Source organism: Eublepharis macularius, chromosome 6, assembly GCF_028583425.1.
Source record: "Eublepharis macularius isolate TG4126 chromosome 6, MPM_Emac_v1.0, whole genome shotgun sequence".
NCBI classification, from domain to species: Eukaryota; Metazoa; Chordata; class Lepidosauria; order Squamata; family Eublepharidae; genus Eublepharis; species Eublepharis macularius.
In genome coordinates this window covers 9,391,937-9,417,834 of record NC_072795.1, presented here as the reverse complement: position 1 = coordinate 9,417,834, position 25,898 = coordinate 9,391,937, and the positions used below count along the sequence as shown (strand labels likewise).

Below are 25,898 nucleotides of genomic sequence, written 5' to 3'. Positions count from 1 at the left end.
CATTGTTGTGTGTTTGCGTAGTGTAACTGAGAGAAAACTCAGTGATGGCTTAGAGAGAGGATTGTATTCTGTGATTTTGGTGCTGTCAAGAACAAAAACATCTGCCTCAAAGTGCCTGGAAGCCCTCATTGCACAGGGCCAAAACTCATGATAATGAAAGAAACCAAATGAGTTAGATCAGAGCCAGCAATGCCCGATCGGGGGGTGGGTGGGAATGATAATGGTACATAATTTGTTTGGAAACCCTGGATACAAAATGGAAGTGGACATTTTTTTGGTACACGCCCCTAAATATTTTTCAAATAATAATAATAACTGATTTAGGAACCCATCAACCTCTAATCAAGAAGCTGAGGGGGAAATGATTACAGGAATGCAGGAGAGATCAATAGAAACAAATGAGACACTCTAATTTGTACAGTGGGGAACAGCACGGATCTTAACAGGTCGGGGAATCACTGTTGCTCCTACTATAGGCTTTGCACTGAGTTCTTTCATGTCTTCTGGAATCTGAAAAGTGAATGCCCTCAGCAGACTGGTGAAGATGATGAAGAGCTCAATCTTCGCCAGCTGTTCTCCCGGGCACACACGGGCTCCTGCAAGGAAATCAAAGAAAAAAGTGAGTAATACTTTTCCACGCAGACTCTAGCATGCACTCTCCAGGGGAGCATCTCAATTGGATTTGGTAGGGTAATATGAGTTGATGAGCCAAGACATCCTTCCAATGGCCTGTCATCATTTCTCATTGCTACTAGGATGGCTCCTCCCCCATCCTTGCTAAGCTGCTTCCATTTTGATTCATATTTCTCTACTCCCCTCAAAAATAGGCTGAGCAAAGAATGAGCTAAAGAGTAGGACAACATCTTGTTTCATCATCTTAACTAAAGACTGTCTCTGGAAGGAGTCTCACAGAACCGAGTATTGGGTCATCAGATCATTAATCCTTTCAGCCTTTCCATTTTTAATCATTGTGCATTTAGCAAAGGGGTGATGAGCCAATGGTCAAAAAGGTTCACGCAGGGGGACCAGACGGTAAATAATGAGAGTGGTCCACGCATCTGGGCAAGTAATGTGACCTTTTTATATATAATATTTGGGTTGGCCTTTGGTAACTGAAAGAGGGAATATTTTTTTCTCTGGAGGCTGGGGGCAGCCCAGTTTAGCAACATAAAGGACTTGTTGCATTAGCATTCGCATTTTTTAAAGACAGACTTTTATACCTTAGATTAATCTGATTTATACTGTTAGGAATTTCTTAACATTCTTTGCTTCCTGCCTGGATCTCTCCCCTCTCAAATCCAGGAGATTGAAAAACCCAGCCTTCCCATTTGACCAGTCAGGTTGTACACCTATCAGGCTCTGCCAGTCAGATCACCAGTTACTTCGCTGCAGACACTTCAAGAGTCCAGTTAAGGTTTCTTTATTAGAGATCCATCAGTATCAGTGTACTCAGACAACAGCATTGGCAGAAGTGACGTAAAGGGGAAAAGCAATGTTAGTTATAGGGCAAGGTTACTGCCCTGGGATAAGGACCATTAGAATTTAGACATGCAGGGCCTAGAAGGTTGGATGGGGTAGGGGAGGGGAAGACAAGGATGAGCTCATTTCATGTCTCAGGGAGATACAGCTCCAACTGGCACTTCAAGGAAACTTTGTCATGCCAGTCGAGACAGTGAAAGTAGCCACCTGCAAGATAAGTGATTCACAACTACACAGTTGGACAGCTACAGAGATATTTCTTTACACATTCTCAGAGGTACAGAATACAATACAATACAATACAATACAGAGATAAGCCGAATGCATCTGACAACACCCTTTTCTACTCTTGGACAGAAAGCAATATTTTGTTTTTGTCCTGGCTGCCTATCTGATAACTGAAGCCAAAACGTGTCCACAAAGCTCTTTTGTTGGCTTATATTTGCGTAGCTATAGAAGTGCCTGTTGACGCACAAAATGTGTTCTTGCTCTTTTTCCCTTTCTGAATCTGAATTTTCTTTTTGAATTATTTCGATGCCCTCATTCAAGAACTGCATTTTCTTACTCCACCTTTTGGCCTTCTGCTTTCTTTCTTGTGTGGAGTATCTTGCATACTTCAAGTGATTTTTTTTAAAAAAAACATGGGCTTTTATTGTTTGGTATTATTACTGAACTAGCAACAAAGCCCGTTGATGGAAAAAATAAAACGGGCTCTAGAAAAGGAAGGGTAGGCAGGCGGGCATTCCCTCCTCTTCTGTCACTGATCCCAGCTGGATGAAGGCAGGAGTCGGGCATGGCCACCTCCTCGGCTCCTGATCCCAGCCAAGTGAAGGGGGGTAGGCATTGCCACCTGCTCTGATCCTGATCCTGGCAGGTTGAATGGGGGTAGGCATTGCCTCCTGCTCCACACCTGATCCTGGCTGGGTGAAGAAGGGACAGGCATCGCCTCCTACTCTGTGCCTATTTCTGGCTGGGTGAAGTGGAGGGAGGAATTGCCTCCTGTTCTGCGCCTGCTTTGCTCCTCATTCCAGCTGAGTGAAGGTGGGGGGCCAGCATTGCTACCTGCTCCACTCCTGATCCCAGCTGAGCGAAGGCAGAGGGCAGACATTTCCACCTGCTCTGCTCCTGATCCCAGCTGGGTGAAGGTGGGTGGCAAGCATTGCCCCCTTTCTGCTCCTGATCCCAGCTGAAGGTGAAGGTGGGCAGGCCTAGCCGCCTTCTCTGTTCTTGATCTCAGCCTGGGCTTCCTGACGTAGCATGCTGTCTGGAGGTCTGGCTGCCTCATCTGGGCTTCCCTCCACAGCAGCGCCCTCTGGAGGTGTACCAGGGTGGGAAGTGAGTTGTCTTGAATATGCTTAACCTTTTGTATAGTATGATGTTTTCTAAACTATTTGGATTGCTTCAGTTTTTAGCCTGGATGTTTGTGTTTTTTCTCTCAATAATTTTTTACATCTGTTAGGATTCTATCGAGATTCTCAGTACCACTTCTCAGTTTTTAAAGGCATCTCAATCTTTGTTAAAGAACCATTACAGACATTATGTGGCTCACTGTCCCATATTACGGTCATTCTTTTAAATGGGATGTGTTAAATCTATACCAGTAGCTCCTTTAAGAGTGGGAAGTGACAGAAAGGAGATTTTCTTCCATATGTTCAGGTGAGGCTAATTTAGATTTGGACAAGAATTGGAGAGTCTAGTGTAGATAGGTCTTACTGTCCACACATGATAATAATTTTTACCTCATTGTCACCACAGTTAAGAGGCTGGGTTTCGATTAACGCTGGAAGTACCTGGCAGTATATACAGTTCTAAAAAGCAAGGCTATACCCCAGGTTAGGAGCTTTCTCAAAGCAGTGTGTGTCTTTACACATGACATATCCATGAGACAACTATAGAAATATATACACAATATATTGGAAAAGCATGTTCAGCTACTAGGGAATTGATGAAGAGAGCAATAATGCACGTAACAATTTACTCCACTCTGATGACTTTTCAATGCCACCCAGTCCAAAGCCCATGGACAAACAGGAGGATATTTAGCAATGTTGGAGATAACAGAAGACACAAACAAAGTGACGTAGTAGAGGCTAGAGTAGCTGATATTGGGATTTCCCAAGTTTCTGCAAAACTGCCCAGGGGTGATTTTAAGATTCCCTTTGATTGTGGGATTGAAACAGGTTTCCCAGCTGTTTGGAAGAACAGTGCGCTGTGATGTTATGTTTCACCAAGCATTGCCAACTCTAGGTTGGGAAATTCTTGGAGCTTTGGGAGTGAAGCCTGGAGATAAGAGAGTTGGAGGAGTGGAAGGAGTTCACTAGGAAAGTGATGCCATGAAGTCCATTTTCTCCAGGGGAACTGATCTCTGTAATTTCAAGATCAGTTGTAATTCCAGGAAAGCTCCAGAACTGCCTAGACACTGGCAACCCTAATTCCACCCCAGGTATTTATGTAAAAATTTTGTGCTTTGCTTTGTGAAAGTTGGGTTTACATGCCAAATACTCAGGGTTAAGCTCAAGCTCCCTGTAAGGTAGTCTGATCAAAAGTAACAGATATTTACCACCTCCTCTCCATTTGCTTTTCAATTGTTTCCCAAGCAAAATCACTGATGATGATGATGATGATGATGATGATGATGATGATGATGATGATGATGATAAGAACTAGAATTTCACGCAACACAATCAATAATAAATAAAGATCACATGTTATCATTGATTGGCCTTGCTGAGCTGATACAAGTTTCCACGAGAGCCCTAAGTATCAGCCAGGTATTGGTGTAATATGTATGCTGTTAGAAGTAATGCGTCTTTTGCAGATCTGTAGATGTTATATCAGAAAGCTGCAGTTTTTCCATATAAGTTGAGAGGTGTTTTGAAATAGTTCCCAGTGTCCTGATGACAATGGGGACTACTGTTGTATTCTTCATCCATAGACGGTTGGTTTCTATTGCCAGATTTCTATATTTAATCATTTTTTCTTCTTCATTTTCTTTGACTCTGGCATTCCCAGGAACTGCGATGCCTATTATCCAAACTTTTTGATTTTCCACGACTCTTATATCTGGTGTATTATATTCAAGGTGCCAATCAGTTTGTATTCTAAAATCCCACAAGATCTTGACTTGATCATTTTCTAACACCTTTTACACCTGATGTTCCCATGAATTCTTTGATACTGGCAGATTATCCTTTTTACTCAATGACCAATGAATCAGCTTTGCAACCCTGTCATGTCTAGCTTTCTGGTATGTCTGTGCAATTTTGCTGCATTCACAAGTAAGGTGGGACACAGTTTCATCTTTTTCCTGGCAAAGTCGACATCTTGGATTTTCACTGGTTTTCTGAATTTTGACTTTCATAACATTCGTTTGCAATGCTTGTTCTTGTGCTGCGAAGATCAGACCTTCAGTTTCTGTCTTGATTGTACCCATCTTCAACCATGCCCAAGTTAGGCTGTTGTCACTTTTTCCTTCAATATTTTTTAGATACCTATGTGTTGCTGAGCGTTGCTGATTGCGGCTGATTGCATGAGCTGATCGTTGCTGACTGGAAGTGTGTGTGCGAGAGCCAAAGGGCTCTTGGCCTGTGGCTCTTAGCCTGGGGTTCTTAGCCTGGGGGCTCTGAAAGAAGCCAAGGAAGGACCCAAGGGGCAAAGGCCTAGTCTCCTAGTGTTCCCAATAAGGTAAGTAGACTTTCCCAAGGAGAGCCACATAAATACGTAGGGTATTAAAAGGGGGAATATATATATTTATATATATAAAAAATAATAATAAGAAGAAAATGTTTAAAAAGAGAAATTATGAAGGTTGTATGCCATCAGGGGGTTGGGGCTATCTAGTGTTTTGCACTGAGTGTCACATGTACGACTGTCTGCCCACTGGGCAGAAGTCTTGGGTGTCTGCTTGGTTCAAGGAGCTCCTTGTTCTCAGGGAGCGAGTTCGCACCCTTGAAGCTGAGGTGGTTGACCTGGAGAAGCAGACAGTTAGTCAGACACATGGAGAAGACTCTCAGGGACTTGTTAGATGTGTCTCACTCTGAGAATGGCAGCATGAGGGTCAAGAGGAGACAGGGCATCATGCTGTGGATAAGGGGAATATGCCTTCAGGAGGGACCGCTTCTTCAGTTGGTGAACAGGTATCCTTTTGCACCAAGGAACTATCCCTGGGCAGGGGGGAGGGGGGTTCTTGTTAGTTGGTGATTCAATCCTTAGGCGGGTAGACAGCTGGATGGCAAACCGGCATACTGACCATATGGTGACTTGCCTGCCTGGTGCAAAGGTAGCGGACATTACACGGGTTCTAGATAGACTGGTAGGAGGAGCCAGTGGTCATGGTACATGTTGGTACCAATGATGTGGGGGAATGCAAGCGTGAGGTCCTGAAGGAAAAAAATTAGGCTGCTTGGCAGGAAACTCAAGGTCAGGAACTCCAAGGTAGCCTTCTCAGAAGTGCTACCTGTTCCACCCGCAGGGCCAGAAAGACAGGCTCAGATTAGGAGTCTCAATATGTGGATGAGATGATGGTGTGGGGAGGAAGGGTTCGAGTTTGTGAGGCACTGGGATGCTTTTTGGAACAAGCAGGAGCTGTACAAAAGAGACGGTCTCCACTTGTCCCAAGAAGGAACCAGGCTGCTGGTGCTTAAAATAAAAAATGTGGCAGAGTAGTTTTTAAACTGAATCTTGGGGGGAAACCAACAGGAGATGGAATGTCTCTGGTTCGGGATGGTTCATCTCAAAGAGATGAAGGGTTTGCTGTTACTTTTCTACAGGGAAATGGATTAGAGTTGTCCACTGAGACAGTGACAAACAATATAGACTGCCTGGCAAGGTCTCGAGGCAGCAGGAGGAAGGTTGCGGGCTGAACCTGCCTGGGAAATTATAGATGTTTATATACGAATACTAAGCATCCGAGGTAAAATTGGGGAGTTTGAATGCTTAGTGTTGGGGGAAAACATAGACATTGTGGCCATTACAGAAACTTGGTGGGATGAGGAAAATCAGTGGGATACTGCAATTTCTGGATATAAATTATATTGTAAGGATAGGGAGGGAAGGGTTGGAAGTGGGGTGGCTCTGTATGTCAGAGAGGGTATACAGTCCAGTAAGATGGAGAAGGTAAGAGAATTAGATTCGCTTCTGGAAATGCTGTGGATTAAATAGTAGGCCCAAAAGGAAACTTAACTTTAGGAGTTTGTTAGCGCCCACTGGATCAAAAGATAGAGGATGATTATAACATGATGATAAGGATAGCAGCTAGACAAAATAACTGTGTAGTAATAAAATCAAAATCAAAAAGAGTCCAGTAGCACCTTTAAGACTAACCAATTTTATTGTAGCATAAGCTTTCGAGAATCAAGTTCTCTTCATCAGATGCATGATACAGAGACTGGTCAAATATAGAAGAGGAGGGGGAGAAGAGGGGGAGGAGAGAGAAGAGGCAATTAGGGGGGGAAAGGGGAGGGTGCAACCAAAACATTCCTTTGCTAGTATATGTAAACATCTCCTTTTGGTTTGTGGATCAGTTGGCTTCAAAGGAGTTTGCCCTATTAGTTTGTAGCAGCCAAACAGCTAGACCATCCAATTCCAATGCAGTATGAGCCTTGTGCCATGTTTTGTGTCAATGTGGTTGGTCCTAATAAAAGGCATTGCACACATTTTGTTCTTGTTTTTGTATTTTGCATGAATCAATATGGCTGTTTGCCCTGACCTGGATAGCCAAGTTGAGCCTGATCTCAGAAGATCTCAGAAGTTAAGTAGGGTCAGCCTTGGTTAGTAATTGGATGGGAGACCTCCAACAAAGGCCAGGATTGCAGAGGCAGGCAATGGCAAACCACCTCTGATAGTTTCTTGCCATGAAAACCCCACCAAGGGTCGCCATAAATCAATTATGACTTGAGGGCACTCTTCATCAATATAGCCATTTACAACTTTTTTCTACACCATAGCATTCAAGCAATGGACAACGGGGGAGAGTTTACGGCTGGGTTGCTTCCCAAATGTAAGACCTGGTCATGTGTTCTAAAAAGACCTTAAGTTGCTCCTGCCCTCTGTGATATTTGCAATGTTATACTGCCATGGAAGGAGGCTAAATGAGACAAATCATCACTACATGGAGAAGCATATACTTTTCAAGTAAAAATTTCCATATTCAGTTTCTGCCATCAGTACTCAAAGAATCTCCAGGAGCAAGGCAGGGAAAGTCTTGTGCCTGATATCTTGCAAAGCATCTGAGAGTCAGAGAACACACCACAAGAGAAGACTCAGAATAAAAACTCTATGATGTTATACAAAAAGAAAGGGGTATCTCATTATTGCTAAGTTATAAACGATAGACTACTATATAAAACGCTAAGTGTATTCAAGAAAACTCACTTCCTACCCTGGCGTGTCTCCAGAAGGCGCTGCTGGGGAGGGAAGCCCAGATGAGGCTGCCAGACCCCCATAGAGTGCAACAGGATGGAAAGTCAAGGCCAGCAACAGGCATAGAGCAGGCGGCAATGCCTTCCCCCTACCTTCACCCAGCTAGGATTCAGAGCGGAGCAGGTGGAAATGCCCACCTGCCCTGCACCCAGTTGGGATGAGGAGTGGAGCAGGTGGCAATGCCCACCCATCACCTTCACTCAGCTGCAATCAGGAGTGGAGCAGATAGCAATGCCCTCCCCCATTCATCCAGGTGGGATCAGGCACAGAGCAGGAAGTAATGCCCACCCCCATCTTCACCTGGCGGTGATCAGGAGTGGAGCATATGGCAATCCCCATCTCCCTTAATCTTGATGAGATCACACAAATAGGAGTTGACAATGCCCACCCCCTTCACCTTGCCAGGTTCAGGAGTGGAGCATGAGGCAATACCTGCCCCCCTTCACCCAGCCTGGATCATGTGCGGAGCAGGAGGCAATGCCCCCCGACTTCACCCAGCTGGAATCAGGTGCAGAGTAGGAGGCAATGCCCATCCCTTCTTCACCTAGCCAGGATCTGGAGCAGAGCAAGTGGCAATGCCTGTCCCCCATTCACCTGGCCAGAATCAGGTGCCGAGCAGGTGCCAATGCCTGTCTCTCATTCACTCAGCCAGGATCAGTGACAGAGGAAGAGGGAATGCCCACCTGCCCACCCTCATCTTTCTAGAGCCCCTTGTAGTTTTCCCCACAATGGGCTTTATTGCTCGTAGCTACATAAATATAAGGTCCAAGTACTGCCTTTACCTGCACCGAATGGAAGAAATGCTTCTCTTTCAAAAAAACGTCCATCTTTATCCAAAAAATGATTTGGGTTGAACTCCCGAGGTTTCTCCCATTGCTTGGGATCAAAAAGAACAGAGCGGAAGTTTGGCATAACAATGGCCCCCTGCAAGGGAAAAAATGTTGACTCAGGATACATCCAGACTAAAACACAGAAAATAAAAACAGTGTCTGCATTCAGCTGAGAGAGATGTGAAGAACAAAGCTCTGCACTTAAATTAAATTAATTTAATTAATTTTAAAAAATTTAAAAAACCCTTGTAAATTAAAAAAAATTGCACATCTTATTTATTAACTTACTTGTTCACTCAGTCCAGAGCTTTCTAATAGAGATAGGCACAAACTGAAATACCAACCAAAGTTCATCATGAACTGAGCTGGTTCGTGGTTTGTGATCCAACAGTTTGTCTGTGATGAACTTTAGGCCGGTTCGTTTGGTTTCATTTTTCGGTTTGTCACTGCAAACCGTCTGGCACCGATCAATCTATTCCTTTGGCAATGGAGGGAATGGACGTCTGCAGACCTTCTGCAGCCCTGTGAACACCAAAGTCATCCCTCCAAAGCTTGGTAGGCAGCTCTGCTTGCCAATCAGAGAGATCCCATTCTACTCTCTGAGAGCAGAAGCTCTCAGGTGAGTGGTTTCAGTTTACAGCCGGCAGTTAAGACAGGACGGGACTGCTGTTGGATTTTTAAGTCACAGACGGAGGAATCTGAAGCTTCTGCTTGAGCTTCTGGTGCTGCAGGGCTCTCCATTCTCAGAGGAAGATTCCCTAACTCCATCCCATGTTTTTATTGCAACATTTTGGTGCTGCAGTATCTAACAGAACTTTCCTGGGGTCACCCACTTGCAGATCTATAACTTGGACATCTGACATCCAATTGTCTCCAAACTTGGAGGGTGGCTGGAGGAAAGCCTGCTGAAGACTCCAGGTAAGCTTGGCATCTCTGAATTTCCTGGCCCCCAGCATTCACAAACCACAAACCAAACAAACCAGTTTCCGAACGGGGACAAGTTCGTGAAGTTCGTTGCTTTTCATGAACCACCATGAACTGTCATTTTTCTGGTTCATGCCCATCTCTAGTTTCTACCATTGCTTAAGATCAAGAAGAACAGAGCAGAGATCTGGAATAATACTGGTTCCCAGGAAGAAGAGGGAGGAAAGTTGACTCAGTATGCATCCAGACCAGAGCACTGATAATGAATTTGTTTTTGTTTATTAATATCCTTTCGCCCTAGCTGGGAACTCAAAGTACTTTGGAACATCTCCCCACCTCCATTTTCTCACAACAACACCGTAAGGTAGGGAAGGCAGAGAGTTTTTTTTAAAAAAAATTATTGGTGAGTACATAAATTTTACATAAATTCCCCATATTACCTAAATTATAACAGCCCCCCTTCCCCCCCTCCTTATTGACTTCCAACAGCTTTCCAACCCTTAACCCATCTTATCGTTTAAATTATTTTTAACTATATTCTTCTAAATCTTATATATATTGTATCCCTTATTCTAAGCATGTTCCAATTATTCTGTATCTCAGATTCTCTAATATATCCATTCTATTCCTAACTGTTTAACCTATCTATTTTTAATACAATCTTCTTAATAATAGTGTTAACTTAGATTAATTAATGACTAAATTTCCCCATTAATGGTAAAGTTACTTCTCTCTCCCCTTTACAAAATCACAAATTAATAATTCTCAAACTGCCACAGTCTTCCTTTTACATCCCATTTTTTTTCTAAATATTGTTTCAGTTTCCCCCAGTCTGCAAAATATTCTCCTGGATCCAGATATTTCAGTTTTCTTGTCATTTTGTCCATTTCTGCCATGTACAACAATTTGTAAATCCAATCTTCTATAGTTGGTATTTCTTGCACTTTCCATTTCTGCGCATACAAAAGTCTTGCTGCTGTAGTCATGTAAAATAGCAATGTTCTATACTGCATTGGAACATCTTCCATTCCCAAGTTCAGTAGCAGCAATTCTGGGTTCTTATTTATTTGGGTTTGCAAAACCTCATTAATTATTTCTATTATATCTCCCCAGTATTGCTTAGCTACCTCACAAGTCCACCACATATGATACAATGAAGGCAGAGAGTTTGTGATGGACCGAAGCTCACCCAGCGAGCTTCCGTGGAAGAATCAGGGATTCAAACCTGGGTCTCCCTGGATCCTAGTTCTACACTCTATCCAACACTTTATCTACCATGCTACTTCAGTTCTCAGTGAGAACTGAAAATGTGAGCTAAATGACAACATTCATTGTGTTTGGCAGACGGAATTGTGAAAAATAAGAGAAGAGCTATTCTATCCTGGAAAATTGCTTGGCTGTAGTAAACTGAGAATACTTTGTGATCTGGAGCCAAATTCTGCTCATTTGTGAAACCAGAAGGTCTCAGTATGAAAAGACCTTTGTGGATTGCTGTTATTTATTATTATTATTAATGAAGCATTGACGTTGGAACAGAAGGATTTGAGTCCAGAGACACATTTGAGACCAACATGTTTTTCAGGGTATGAGCTTCTGAGAGTCAAAAAAAACTCCCTTCTTCAGATACAAGGAGGAGTGGACATTCCTGAGACTTTATATCCCAGTCAGGAGGTGGATGGGCTAAAGCAAAGAAGGGAGTCAGCATGTAAGATGCAACTGGACTTAAATCCTGCTGTTCTACAGCAGATCAACACAACTACCTGTGCGCATAGTGATTAAGTGGCTGGGTTCCAAATCAGCACTCTGCTAGTTCTACTGCCACAAACTCTGCAGGTGGCCTTGGGTAAGCCATTCCTCTCAGCCTCAGCTCCCCAGTTCCCCAGCTGTATTGTGGGGATATGACTGACTTTGTTCTCTTCTCTGAGTGTGGCACTAATTTTAGCAAATGGGCAGTATATAAGCACACTGCTGTTGTTGTTACCTACTAGAAACTAAAGGTGGAAATCTTTTTTTAAAAAGAAAAACATATTAAACTGATACTCATCTAAGTAGTGGATATGGTTATGAAATAAACAAAGAAGGTGATCACTAATAGGTCAATATACATGCAGCCAGGTATGATGAAACAATAATTCCTCTATAATAGAGTGTCATGTTTTGAAAACAGGGTGAGTTTCTTGCCCTTTAGAAATCTTTACAGAGCACATTATCATATAAATACATCTGTTAAAATGATACCTATAATACACATTTTGGATTCAGGAATGTAACTATGACAGTCTTTGATACCTTGGGAATACGAAAACCAAACATATTCACATCCTTTACACATTGTCTGGGGACCCCAGAAAATACAATATATTGGAATCTCTGGATCTCGTGAATCACAGCATTGGTGTAAGGCAATCTTTTTCGATCTTGATAGCTGAATGACTGAGAGGAACCCAAACTGTCTTCGATCTCCTTGTGGACTTTCTCTGAGAAAAACAATTTAAAAAGAAAGCTTTTATCTAGGCATTTCATTTACCTCATCAAAATTAGTCAGTGTCTGAAACTATTCCATAGGGATTCAGGAATGCTGATTATAAAATGAATTGCAGCACCGGAATGTTAAGGGAACACAGGAATGTTAAAGGTGGTTAGTTTACTCCACGCTATTTGTCTTACTGCTGGTTTCATGTCTCCCCCCAGGAATGATTAGACGATACAGGCAGATCTTGGCCACATATGTGGAACCAGCAGGAAGACAAATAGAAAGGAGAGAATGAAGATGCTCCTGCCTCCATGCATGCGTGGGAGCCTATTCCCCACCCATTTTAAAGGTAAGCTTCAGGCTGTTAAATGCAGGTTGAGTTAGGATTTCCCCCAATGAAACTTGTGGTTTGGACACACATAAAGATAGCCTCAGACATATACGTCATAATATTCTAGGGCACTTAGTCCTATGTAAGGGAATACAGGTTTCTACTATTAATTAGGTAATTTAGCTGCCTAATATAAAAATTTAGATAAATTATAGTCTCTTTACAAAAATTAGAGGAAAAATCTTCCTTGCGATTATAAAGGTGGTCTTTCTTTGAATCAGTGCAGAATTCTCTCTTACGCTGGATGTCTGGATGATTTGCCATGAGGATCAATGCCCACCGCAAAGTCAAGGATGTCGTTTCTGTCCCTGCCACGAAAAGTTCAAAAATACACTGAACCAGGTTCTCCTCATTGTATGTAGAGTTGGGGTCATTCTTTCTCTGTCATCGAGAAGAAAAATAAGAAAAATTCTGTCGTAAGAAAAATAAAAGTTTACAGTGAATTCGAGACATTTTGACTCAACAACCGTGGATAGGATTGCCAATTCTGGCTTGACCAGTTTCTGGAGATTTGGAGGCGGTGCTTGGGGAGGGCAGCATTTGAGGAAAGGAGAGAGCTCAAGAGAGATGTCATTGCATTGAGTATGCCCCCTGAAGCTGTCATTTCCTCCCAGGCAACTGATTTCTATAATCAGGAGATCAGTTGTCATTGTGGGAGAAATCCAGTCTCCATCTGGAGGTTGGTTTTTTTCCAGCATGCACGTTTACACCAGGTTTTCTGGATATTTGATCTACGATAGGGAACCCCTAAAGTATTCTGCACTTTTATTTCTTAATTCAGTCTCTCCATAGATTTGGAATAAAATGTGTAGCAGATTAATGACAGGATCCCAGAAGATAGCAGGCATTTTGAGGCACTCCCTGCATTGCAAAACAAAAGAATCCTATTGTACTGAAAAGTTCGCCTACAGGTAATAGCACCAATTCCCTCAGCACACCCCCTTTCAAAACTATAGTAATGTCTCAACAATTGGAAGTAAGTAGTGAGGTCCTACAAGGATCGGTATTGGGGCCTATGCTATTTAGTTTATTCATGCAAAATTTGGAACTGGGGGGGGGGTGCAGTGGCCAAGCACTACACACATGCCCAGTGCTACTAAATTTATTTCCCTTGCCTACTAGGCTTTGTGTGCCTGCTTGCAACCCATCTCATTTAATTCCTTCCCTCCTATTCCAATCAGGCTTGAAAGAAGCACAGCAAGACTGTCAATGCAACTTGACCCTAAAATTTGTTCAAGGAAGCTACATGACTGAATGCTCAAGGATCCAACCAGGTAGACCAGTGGCAAAATTCTCATAGACTTCAATGGTCATGTTTTTGTTTTGTCTTAAGTATTATATTTGCAAATTATTGCAATCATTCAGGATGGTAAAACCCAAATTTAACTGTGAAAAAGGATCTCCAATTGAGTGGGCAATCATGTGGCAAATGAAGTTCAGTGGAGGTATGTGTAAGGGGATGTACACTGGAATAAAAAAAACCCCTTCAAATATATACTTGAAGTATATGCTAATGGGGTTTGAACTTGCTGAGACTGAGAGAGGCTGAGACCTTGGGGCTATAGTGGATAGGTCAATGCAAGTGTCAACTCACAGCAGTGAAAAAGGCAAACTCTGTGCTAAGGATTATTAGAAAAGGGATTGAAAATGAAATGGCCAATATAGTAGTGCGCCTGAATAGATTTATGGTGCAGCCTCATTTGAAACACTGAGCACAGTTCTAGTCACTGTATCTCCAAAAGGACATTGCAGAGCTGGAAAAGTACAGAAGACAGCAACCAAGATCATTAGGGACTTCAAGCCCCTTTCCTATGAGGAAGGCTGAAGAGTCTGGGAGTGTTCAGTTTAGAAATGAGATGACTAAATGGAGACATGATAAGAGTTTCTAAAATTATGCAAGAGGTAGAGGCAGTAGACAGAGAGAACTTTGTCTCTCTTCCCAAATACTACTGAGGAATTAAATTAGAAAAAACTGAGACTTGGAAGAGCACCTGTGAGCTGTGAGGCATCCTTAAAGATGAAGCTGTCTCTCTAGGAACCAAGATCAAGATAATCCAATCTATGGTATTCCCCATTATTCTGTATAGATGTGAAAGCTGGACAATGAGGAAAGGTGACAGGAAGAAAATTGATTCATTTGAAATGTGGTGCCGGAGGAGAGTTTTGCGGATACTATGAACAGCCAAAAAGACAAATAAGTGGGTATGAGACCAAATCAAGCCTGAATTCTCCCTAGAAGCTAAAATGACAAAACTGAGGCTATTGCACTTTGGTCACATCAGGAGAAGACAAGATTCTCTGGAAAAGTGAATAATGCTAGGAAAAGTGGAAGGCAGTAGGAAAAGAGGAAGTGTCATATATGTCTGTCTACATATCTGCCATGAGTATTTTTCTGTATTCTGTGCTCTGTACTGATCCTCTGAGAGTATAGAAGTTGCATATCGGTGGCCTGTTTGGCTGGGAGTTGCTTATATTACAGGTGCCTACTGTGGTGTCTACTTTCGTTTTTGCAGCCACTTGGGAATGTGTCCTTGAGTGCTGGCTTGAGCCTGGGAACTAAAAATGACTTCATTTTTTGCTTGTCTTCTCCAGTTCTTCTCTCCTCCTGTCTCAACCCCTTCCCCCCTCCCCCTGTCTCTTTCACGCCAGAATCCTAACTGTCCATATTCTACAGGCGGGAACTTGCCCTATAACTAACCCCTCCAAACCTTTACATGTCACGTCTGCCAATACCCTTGTCTGTGTATGCTGATACTGATGGATCGCTAATAAAGTAACTTTAACTCATACACTGGAGTGTGTGCAGTGGAGTACTATAAGGGCCTAACTGCCAGAGCCTGACAGGAAGACCCAAAGTGGACTCAATAAAGGAAGCCACACCCTATAGTTAGCAAGATTTGAGCAAGTCTGTTCATGATACGACGTTCTGGAGGTCTTTCATTCATAGAATTGCCATAGGTCAGAGGCGCCTTGATGGCACATAACACAACACTAGATCTCAAGGGTATCTGATGAAGGTTTTCCCCAAAGAAGTGACTCTGGGTGAGATTGTATTGGTAGGCCAATAAACACAGACCTGTAAACCGGTTGATACTTCCTTGTGGGATGTTGCCACTCACTGCCCTCCTTTGTGAAAATTGTTAGTTTATTCTGGCCACTTAACCAGTTTTTGATCCCTACAGAGATTCAGGGATCAATCATTTCACACCTGTGTTCCTAAAACATCATTGACGCCAAGAATGCCAACTCTATCATGGTTTGGAGGCTTCTAGGTTATGCCCTGTTAAAAAATCTGGCAAATAAATGTCCATTCTTCAAGGTAAGAGATACAATGGAAAATGCAAGCTCTAGTTGACACTACCTTAAGTGGGGCAACAGCCTGTAGGGAAATGTGTGTGCACTTTCCCACATGCATTTAATGACAGTCCTCTACCAAGGCTAATTAACCCATTGAGATTTTGGCTAATGGGAGGAGTTATGCCTACCCCTGCTTTGGGAATTCTAGCTGGCTACAATAATTCACATATTCTCCAGCTGCCCCATCCCAATGAATGGGGATTGCCACACCAATTGAGAAACCTTGTCTTGCATCTAGCTATGTGCAAGGAGAAATACAGATGGCCTTAATACCATTCCACTTGGGAAACATCTTGTTCAACACCTAGCACTTTCCTCATTATATATTATACGACCCAAAAATTAGTTGTGCAAGAACTTGGGCAAGCAGAAAAGCAAGTAGAGATTAGAGATGGGCATGAACAGCAATACGAACTAAAAAAAGCCACATACAGTCCAATCAGCTGTTCACGAACAAGCTGTTTGTGAGGCCCCATTCTAAACGAAAAGGTGGTCATTGCAAGCTTCGTTCGTTGCTGTTCATCAAGCCAGACAATCTGGCACCTGCAATCAATTCCCTTGGCAACTGGAGGCAGGGACTGCCTGAACTCTGTCTGAACTCCTGCTGTTGCCCTGGAAACCCCAATCTAAGCCCAATTTAGCTTGATAGGCAGGTCTTCCTTTCAAGTGTGGAGCTCCAAATTTGTTACAAGGAAGCAAAGAGCAGGGGGAGGGGTGCTCCCAGCTCTGGTTTTGCAGACAGTGAGGGAGAGACAGTTGCTGTTGGCATTTTGAGAGAGAGACAGGGAGAGTGCATTGGAGCTTGAATTTTCTTTGTGTGTGGTGGGATAGGGATCTACCTCTTCAAGTTCCAGGGCTGCTGTCAGGCTCTGAGTCAAGCTATTATTTATTACTGGTACCTTTCCTGCTGCCTGCTCAGGTAAGGTTTCTGGGAGTGGTGTGGTACGGATCTACCCCTTCAGGTTCCAGGGCTGCTGGCAGGCTCTGGGGCCAAGTTATTATTTAATATTGGTACATTTCCTGCTGTCTACTCAGGTAAAGTTTCTGGGAATGGTGTGGTAGGGATCTTGATGGCTGGAGGACAGCCTGCTGGACCCCATGAACAACGAACAATGAACATGTTCGTGTACAGGTCATGTTCGTCAATGTTTGTTCTTCGTTGTTCGTGGATGGCAATGAACAACGAACACCATGTTCAGTTTTTTTTCCGGTTCATGCCCATTTCTAGTACAGATACAGTAAGTCTGACTTAGCACTAGTGGCTACTGTGATCATTTTCTTCCATTTCCACTTGTGCAAGAGTTCTGGCACAACTGAACATTTTGCAGTGGATTCAACCCCTTATCTTGCGTTGATGATTCAAAGTACTGATTTTAGCCCTCCTGAATAAAAAACCAGTTGAAATGTGGTCAATTTTCAAACCTTTGTAGGTTTTCAATCCCCTCCCTCCAATTCAATCTGAGGACAAAGAAATTCTTTAGTTCATCGAGATTGAAGCCAACCTCTATGAAAGAGCAGTTTGGCTGTCCTCTGTTTACATATACAGTCTATTCTATTGTTCTTCTGAGCTGAAAATTAAGGGAAATGGTCCAGGCAGAGCAGATGACGTTCTCCATTCTGCGTTGCTTATCATATCCTAAGGAAAAGTACTGGCAGTTTCATTATCACTCTGCTTTCCCAAAGAACATTCAAATCAATCTACAGAATTTGACAGTGATTATACATAAGTGATAGGACATAACTGTATGCATCAAAATGAAATTTGGACAGATACAAATACAGTACCCATTAATCAATGCCTGGAAATGCTCCCTGCTCAATTGAATTTGTTCCACTTCCTTCAACTCTAAACAGTACAATAAATCCCCGAGTACTAAAAACGTTTTAAAATTCTGCACAGTTGGAATATGTGTAAGTACTACCTGTCGCCTGAACAACTGATCCAGTGGATAGGAGGGAGGCCTCATATTGCAGTGGATTCAACCTCTTACCTTGATGTAAATTACTGCTTGTTAGCCACCCAGAATAAAAAGCTGCTTTGAAATATGGTCAACTTACACACATTTGTAGATTTTCAAGCCCTCTGTTAAAGTATACAGTCTAATTTGTGGTTCTTCTGGGCTAAAACCTAAGGGGAATGGTCCAAGCAGAGCAGATGTCATTCTCCATCCTGGACTGCTTATCCCAAGGCAGTTCATTATTGCTTTTTGCTTTCTCAAAGAACAAATCAGTCTACAGAATTTGACTGATTATACAAAAGTGATAGAACATACGCATCAAAATGAAATTTGGGCATATACAAATACAGCAACAAACACAAAGCTAACCATTAATCGATGCCTGGAAATGCTCCCTACTTGGCTGAATTCATTCCACTTCCTTCAGTTCTACAGAGCCCAGTAAATCCCTGTGTGTTACAAATGTTTTAAACTTCTGCACAGGTGGAATGTGTTTAAGCACTACCTACTGCCTGAATAACTGAGCCAGTGGCTAGGAGGAAGGCCTCATTTCAGTCTTCTGAATCTAGAGCTCATTCAGCAAGTAAACATACATGTTCAAAGATAACAGTTTTCTGTTATCTGTCTCATAAAGTGAATATAACTGTCTCATAAAGTGAATACTTACTTTCTCCATATGCAATAGATAGAAATCGATGAAATCTTGTGGATCATGAACAGCATCATGCTCCTTGTGCTTTTCTGTTTCCTTCTTTGCAAATGTTTGCACAACTTTTGCATGTGCAAATACTTTCTGGTGAGGCCCTGGGAGATGTTTCATGATCCATGGGAAGACTTCATACAGCTACAGGAAAGAAGAAAGTAAAATCCTATCAGTACCTTGCGACCACTCTGTGAAGTAGTTCATAAAACGTCTCTTTTGGGTTCCCACATCAGAATTATGGCTTGGATTATACCAACTGACTTTCAGCGAGTGAAAGATGGGACTACTAGTAGAACCAGCCAGAATGGTTAAGCGGCTGTTCTTACTATTTTCCTCTCCTCACTGTAGCCTCCAAAGGTGCTCTTCACTAATGAAACAAGTTGTCAGAAGATTGGCACATGTCTTATGTGAACTGCCTTTCATAGCCACCAGCAGTGACTTCTGAGGCCTTGTTACTAAGCCTGAACATCAATATGGTGGTACAGAGGGGTAGCTGTGTTTGTCTGTTGAAGAAAAACAACTAAATGTCCTCTGGCACCTTAATGACTAACAAAAATTATTCCAGCATCCTACATTGCACAAAGTAAGTCCTGCCTCATGAATGCTAATGAGAAAATCAATGTTGTTATTCTTTAAGGTGCCACTGGACTCCTAGTTTGAGTGATTAGCATAACAGCAGATAGTTAATATCTCAAGATTAGTAACAAAGCCTATTGTGGGAAAAATAAAAAGGGCTCTAGAAACGGGAAGGCAGGAAGGGGGGCATTGCCTCCTCCTCATCCGTGACTGATTCTGGCCGGGTGAAGGAGGGCGAGCATTGCCTCCTGTTCCCTACCTGATCTCAACTGGGTGATGGCGGGGGTGGGAATTGCCACCTGCTCTGCTCCTGATCCCAGCTGGGTGAAGGTGGGGGGCAGGCATTGCAACCTGATCCACACCTGATCCCAGCTGGGTGAAGGGGAGGTGGGCATTGTCTCCTGCTCTATGCCTGATTCCATCCAGGTGAATGGGGCAGGCGTTGCTGCATGCTATGCATCTGATCCCGACTGAGTGAAGGGGGAGTGGGCATTACCACCTACTCCTTGCCTGATCCTGGCCGGGTGAAGGTGGAGGATGGGCATTGACACCTGCTCCACTCCTAAACCCAGCTGGGTGAAGGGGGCAGGCATTGCCACCTGGTACATGCCTGATCTCGGCCAGGTGAAGGGGGACAGGCATTGCTGCCTGCTCCATGCCTGATTATGGCTGGGTGAAGGGGGTGGGCATTGCCACCTGCTTTGTTCCTGATTTCAGATGGGTAAAGGGGAGAGTGGGCACTGTCTACTCTCTACACCTGATGCCAGCTGGGTGAAGTCAGGGGGCAGGCATTGCCGCTGCTTTGCTCCTGATACCCAAACTAAAGGAGCACCCCTCAGAGAGAGAACCTAGAAAAAGCCAAAAACAGAGGGTGAGAATTTAAAGAAATTGAAGATGTATTACAAAAAGTGTTACTATCAATATATAAAGTGCAAGGTGCTACAAAAACATATTATAAGCTCAAATACAGTATTATTATATTTCTAAATATAAATATAACAGAGTACAAAATCTGCAAAATGTCCACAAGTCAGCGGCAATTACAATACACTGTTAATTTCCATTGCAGGTGCTGTGTAAAGCCAGAGTTGGGAACAGGTAAGTAACAGGTAAGTACTTAAAAGAAATAATAAAGAAATAATTCTTCAATAATCAATATTTTATCTTTCTTTTTCCACAGGTGCTGTGATCTAAGAGGCACAGGGACTCTTGCAACTCAACAAGGAGCCAGCTAATAACTTGTTTCGTTAATCCTTCCTCAGGAGTCGCACCAACAATCACACCTGAAAAGAAACAAGCCACCTTGAGACTCTCTGGCGGTACAACATACACTGCAGAAATTTCAAGCCATGTTTTTGTAGCACCTTGCACTTTATATATTGATAGTAACAATTTTTGTAATACATCTTTAATTTCTTTAAATCCTTTTCATTGGTTTCGGCTTTTTCTAGGTTCTTCCTCCTGATACCAGCTGGGTGAAATGATGAGCATTGCCACCTGCTCTGCTCCTGATCCCAGCTGGCAGATGGTGGGGTGGGCATTGCCACCTGCTCTGCTCCTGATCCCAGCTGGGTGAAGGCTGGGGACGGGCATTGCCACCTGCTCTACTCCTGATCCCAGCTGGGTGAAGACAGGGGGCAGGCATTGCCACCTGCTCTGCTCCTGGTCCCAGCTGGGTGAAATCGAGGGGTGGGTATTGCTGCTTGTTCCATGCCTGATCCTGGCCTGGGCTTCCTGCCATGGTGCACTCTCTGGAGGAGCACCAGAGTACGATGTGTGTTGTCAGGAACACAGCTAGCCTTTTATATACTCGGATTCTTATTGTTCAGTCTTGGAAACTTTTGGTTCTTGAATGTATGGCACCTGATGAACTGGTAGAAGAAAAACTGCTGGATTAGATTTCAGTGGCACCTTAGAGACCAACTACATTTTCAGACTGTAAGCTTTCGAGAGTCTGAACTCCTTCAGACACTAGTAGGAGTGGAAATCTTTGAGCCATTAATAATTCAACCCAAACTGGCTGGGGTGTTACAATGTGGGGGATCAGGATGTAAAGGTACAATGCAGCTTGATTAGATGAGAGGGGTGTAGCAAATCAAGCTGCATTGTCCCTTTACATCCTGATGGCTTCCTTTGCTCCATTTGATATAAAGGCATAAGAATCTCCATTCTTACTTGTGTCTAAAAATTATGACTCTGTTTATGCTCTGAAAATCTTGTTGATCTCTAAGATGCCACTGGACTCTAATCCCACTGTTCTACTGTAGAATAACACAGCCACCCACCTAAACTATTGCCAGTAGAAACAGGTTCCATACTTGTTGACTGTTCCAAGAATTATAAAAAGACAGGGAATAGCAAAGTCAAAATTTCCCTTATAAAGGTACCTACGAAAACTTAGCCACTGTGAATCTCAGAAACAGATAAATTACCATGGGAACAAAATTGCAATGACAATACATTATTTAGAGGACAGAAAATCTGAAGCTGGCTGCCACTAAACAACATTTCCCAAAGGTTGAATCCAACGCTTCCCAGAACAATTTTGAATGTTAACGTGATCCTGCCAAGCGGCTACACATGGGGTTTTGAGTTGTCCTGTACCAGGTTCAGATAAGATTTTAAAAAATGAATCTTGTTCCTGAGGAAAAGTCTATCTGTGTGAAACCTTCCAAAAGCAGCTAAGAACTGTGTTTGGAAACCTGGCTGAGAAAATCAATGGAGATGGCTGTATAACAACAACAACAACATTCAATTTATATACCACCCTTCGGGATGACTTAACACCCGCTCAGAGCACTTTACAAAGTATGTTATTATTATCCCCACAACAAAACACCCTGTGAGGTTGTGGGGCTGAGAGAGCTAGAAGCTGTGACTGACCCAAGGTCACCCAGCTGGCTTCAAGCGGAGGAGTGGGGAATCAAACCCGGTTCTCCAGATTAGAGTCCCGCTGCTCTTACCCACTACACCAAACTGGCTGTCAGATATGACTGTAACAAAGGCTCAGATATGACTTTAACAAAGCTGAGGACCCTACAGAAGTGATATAGACAGTACTTATTTACGGGGACAAATATGAAAACAGCAGTGATAATGTCTCCTAGCAAAGAAAATTGATAAAATGGTAAATAAAACTGGAAAATTTGTTTTTGTGTCTCTTTCTCTCCTTCGTGGGGTTGAGTACCACCTCTGACCAAGAAGAAAGGGTTCAAAGATATAGTACAGAGAGGAGGGATGTTTTGATAGTCAAACCAAGAGATATGTGAAATTCTTTTTCATCCCTAAGTATTTCAGGCCAAAGATGGAGGATTAGGAACCCTGGGAGATGGACTTGTCAGACTCAACAGGGAACAAAAAGATAACTTACACCATGAGAAATGCAGCCTACAGATTTGGACAAAGCATCAATGGCTCCCATCAACTTGAGGAATTTTTCATCTTCAAGAGAAAACCTGTGTCCAAAAGCCACAGCACAGATCGTATTGCAGATGGAATTAGAGATGGATAATGAAGGGTCAAACAGCTGCCCTGCAAATACAGTTATTTACAAAATGGTAACATTAATTTTCTTCCCTTGTGGATACTGAGAGTGGGATATGATAGTACAGTTAGCTAAAGGAAAAGGAGTTCTCTGAAATCTTAAAACTGGTTTACATATTAGAAAATCTGAAGAGATATATCAAGTTCCATTTCAAAATGTCCAAAATTTAAAATTAAACCCTCTTATTCTCAGCGATTCTAATAAAGCTAATGCTGCAAGGAAGTAAAGGCTACTTCCAGAAGGCGTCTGCTTTCACAGCTAATTCCATGTTTTCAGGCATGGTGAAGAGCAGAAGGACTCTAGTCTGGAGAGCCGGTTTGATTCCCCACTCCTCTGTGTGAAGCCAGATTGGTGACCTTGGGTCAGTCACAGCTCTCTCAGAGCTCTCTCAGCCCCACCCACCTCACAGGGTGATTGTTGTGGGGATAAGAATAACACACTTTGTAAAACACTCTGAGTGGGCTTTAAGTTTTCCTGAAGGACAGTATCTAAATTGAACATTATTGTTTTTGTTGTTGTTGTTACAGCTAATTTCATGTTATAAGGCTAAACTGGAACTGACACAAGCTGTTCATGTGCGGGTGGGTGAAGTAGGCCTTGCTGCTCTGGGTTTCACAGGCCTGAAGACATGGCAGTGCCTCAAAGTGCAGTCACTGCAAGTGATTCTACAAGGCCCCTTCAAAAGGTAGAGACTAGAGTGATCTAGTCCAGGGTGCAGTGTAGGAAAATGTGATCCAGTTTCTCTGGGCACAGGACTCTTTGCAACTTTCCCTAGATCGGTTCCTCCTGCAGCAGCAAAAATATGTTTGCTAGCTCTAGGTAGGGAAATACCTGAAGATTTTGGGAGTGTAAGTTGGAGAGAGGGGGTTTGAGGAGGGGCTGGAATTCAACAGGTTCTAACCTCATACAATCCACTGTCCAAAGCAGCCATTTTCTCCAGAGGTACTGATCTCTGTCATCTGGAGAGCCGTCATAATTCCAGGAGATCTCCAGCCACCACCTGGAGGTTGGCAAGCCATGCCAATATCATGCTGGCTGTGTTCAATGCTCAAACTGACCTTGTTTGACTGCTGAGATCAGAACTGAGCTGATCACTGGGTAGGTTTGTTTTCTGCACTGAGAAAATCAAAAGGGTGTATGGCGAAACACGGCCTTTCCTCCCACTGGTAGACCCCACTCTGCCTACCCCTCCCTTTCTGCCTCTGGCCAGGCACCTGAAGGGGCAGTCTCACTTCCCCGTCTCCAGGTATTCACTGCCACCACTGTCCCTGTATGGGGTCCTGGTTAGGCAGGACAGCCTCCATCCTAACCCCACTCCTCTGCTAGTGAGTCCAAGCGGTTGGGGGACTATGTGGAACAGAAGAGCTTTCCTCCGTCATCAGTTCCAAAACTCATTTATTTACCTTCTAACTATACACAGGTAAATAAATAGTGAACGGAAGGACTAATAAAACCTACACAGAAACCCCTGCTCTATCCCCCTCATGCCCTAATGAGATGTTGTGTAGGGCAGGGCCAATCCTTTGATACCTGGGGTTACACTAGATCTACCTCTCCCCTCAGAGCCATCTCTCCCTCCACTCTCCAGCCACCAACTGTCAACTTCCAACTCCCACTGACTCCCTCCAATCACATCCCACTCCAGAACTCGCCCCTCCCCTCTGCAGCCCACAGAAAGGGAACTCCAGAAACCACAAGGGCATTTCTCCACAGGGTGTTTGCATCAAGCGTTCACAACGGGCTTAAATGCTGTGAATCCAAACAGATTGGCAGCCACTGACTCTGTGAAAGTCCAATATTTTTCAAAACTGGCTTAGATGATTTGTGACTGCCTTATTTGTCTATGACTTCCACAAAACGTTGGTTATCCAAGTTGTTCTCATCGACATCCACATTTTCAGTGGCAATGAAATGTCCCCATGGCAGTTTCCCCTGAACACTCCTTCCTTCAGCCCCCTACAGCAGCCGTAATTCCACCTTCACCACAGAAGGACTGTCTCAGGCTTTTTTAAAAAAAATCTGCAAGTGCTAGACCTGAATAGCACAATAATAGTCCAACAATCAATTGCCATGATGCATGAGCTTCTCTGAATCCCCAACTTTCATTTTTAAAACGTCTCCAGATATTTTATTGCATAGATAGAGAGGTTTATTTCCACGTTTTCTTTAGAATTCTATCATTAAATGAAATGTGAGGTTAAAAAATCAACGTACACTGCTTGTTTTTGTTAGATACAACTAACACGCATCAACGTATTATGGATTAGGGATGCCGGGGGAGGAGGAAACACAATTTCAGGGTGGGGGAGCTGTTCACAGTCCTGTGCACAGCAAATTGCTTCAAGCAGTCACTGAAGGCCAAGATACATGATGTGTCTGTTTGCAGGTTCCCTGGACCTGACTTGTTTTCTTCACAGACACACAACTTCTTCAGGGAAGATAATATTTAAAATGATCAGGATCCAGATTTGGCTCAGAACTGTGGTGTGTGCGGGAAAAGTTGAGCTTGCCAACCTACAGATGGTGGCTGGAGATGTCCCAAAATTATGACTGATCTCCGGGTGACAGAGATCAGTTTCCCTGGAGAAAATGGCTGCTCTGGACAGTGGACTGTATAGGATTATAACCTGCTTTGCTTCATCCCCTTCCCAAACCCCACCCTCCTCAAGCTCCATCCCCCAAATATCCAGGTATTTCTCTACCTGGAATTGACCCTCCCCCACCATTTCCCCAAGGTGAAACAGCCCTTGCAGGAAGTTATTTGCATTATTTTGAGCTGATTATAATTTCAAATACACATTTCATGTTGTCTGGCCCTGAATAATGAAAAGTAACAAACACAGGCCACCGCAGGTTCTTAATATCACTTACCTTTTGTCCGGGCAAAAGTCTCAACTAGCTGATGGGCCTCCTCTTCTATTTGGTGCTCCACGCCTTTCTTCCCCAGTCCCAGCTTCCGCATGGTAACTACGCAAAACTTCCTCTGTTCCTTCCAGGTGTGGCCACTTGTAAATGCAATACCTGCACCCATGAAAAACCCCTTAGAAATTAGTACTCAGGCAAATTATTGTTATAAAAAAAGAAAAGGTTAGGTTGCCTAAACAGAAAACAACAAAGTTAATGCTTACATAGATAAGTACCATAAGATTGCAATGCTGATGCAAAATCAGTTTCTGTCTGGTGCTGAGATATGTCTGTGATGTTGGCCAGCTTTATATGCTTCTGACAAGGGAGGCGTACTTT

General features: G+C 43.2%; 1 protein-coding gene across 1 annotated transcript; it reads right to left on the bottom strand.

The window, feature by feature from the left end:
- Positions 1 to 408: 408 nt before the first annotated feature.
- Positions 409 to 25,617, bottom strand: LOC129332463 (cytochrome P450 2J2-like). The gene is made up of 7 exons (XM_054983604.1): positions 25,527 to 25,617; positions 22,482 to 22,642; positions 18,500 to 18,676; positions 12,757 to 12,898; positions 11,943 to 12,130; positions 8,682 to 8,823; positions 409 to 596 (listed from the first exon to the last, which is right to left on the bottom strand). The coding sequence occupies exons 1-7, from the start codon at positions 25,615 to 25,617 to the stop codon at positions 409 to 411; spliced, it is 1,089 nt and encodes a 362-aa protein (XP_054839579.1).
- Positions 25,618 to 25,898: the final 281 nt, after the last annotated feature.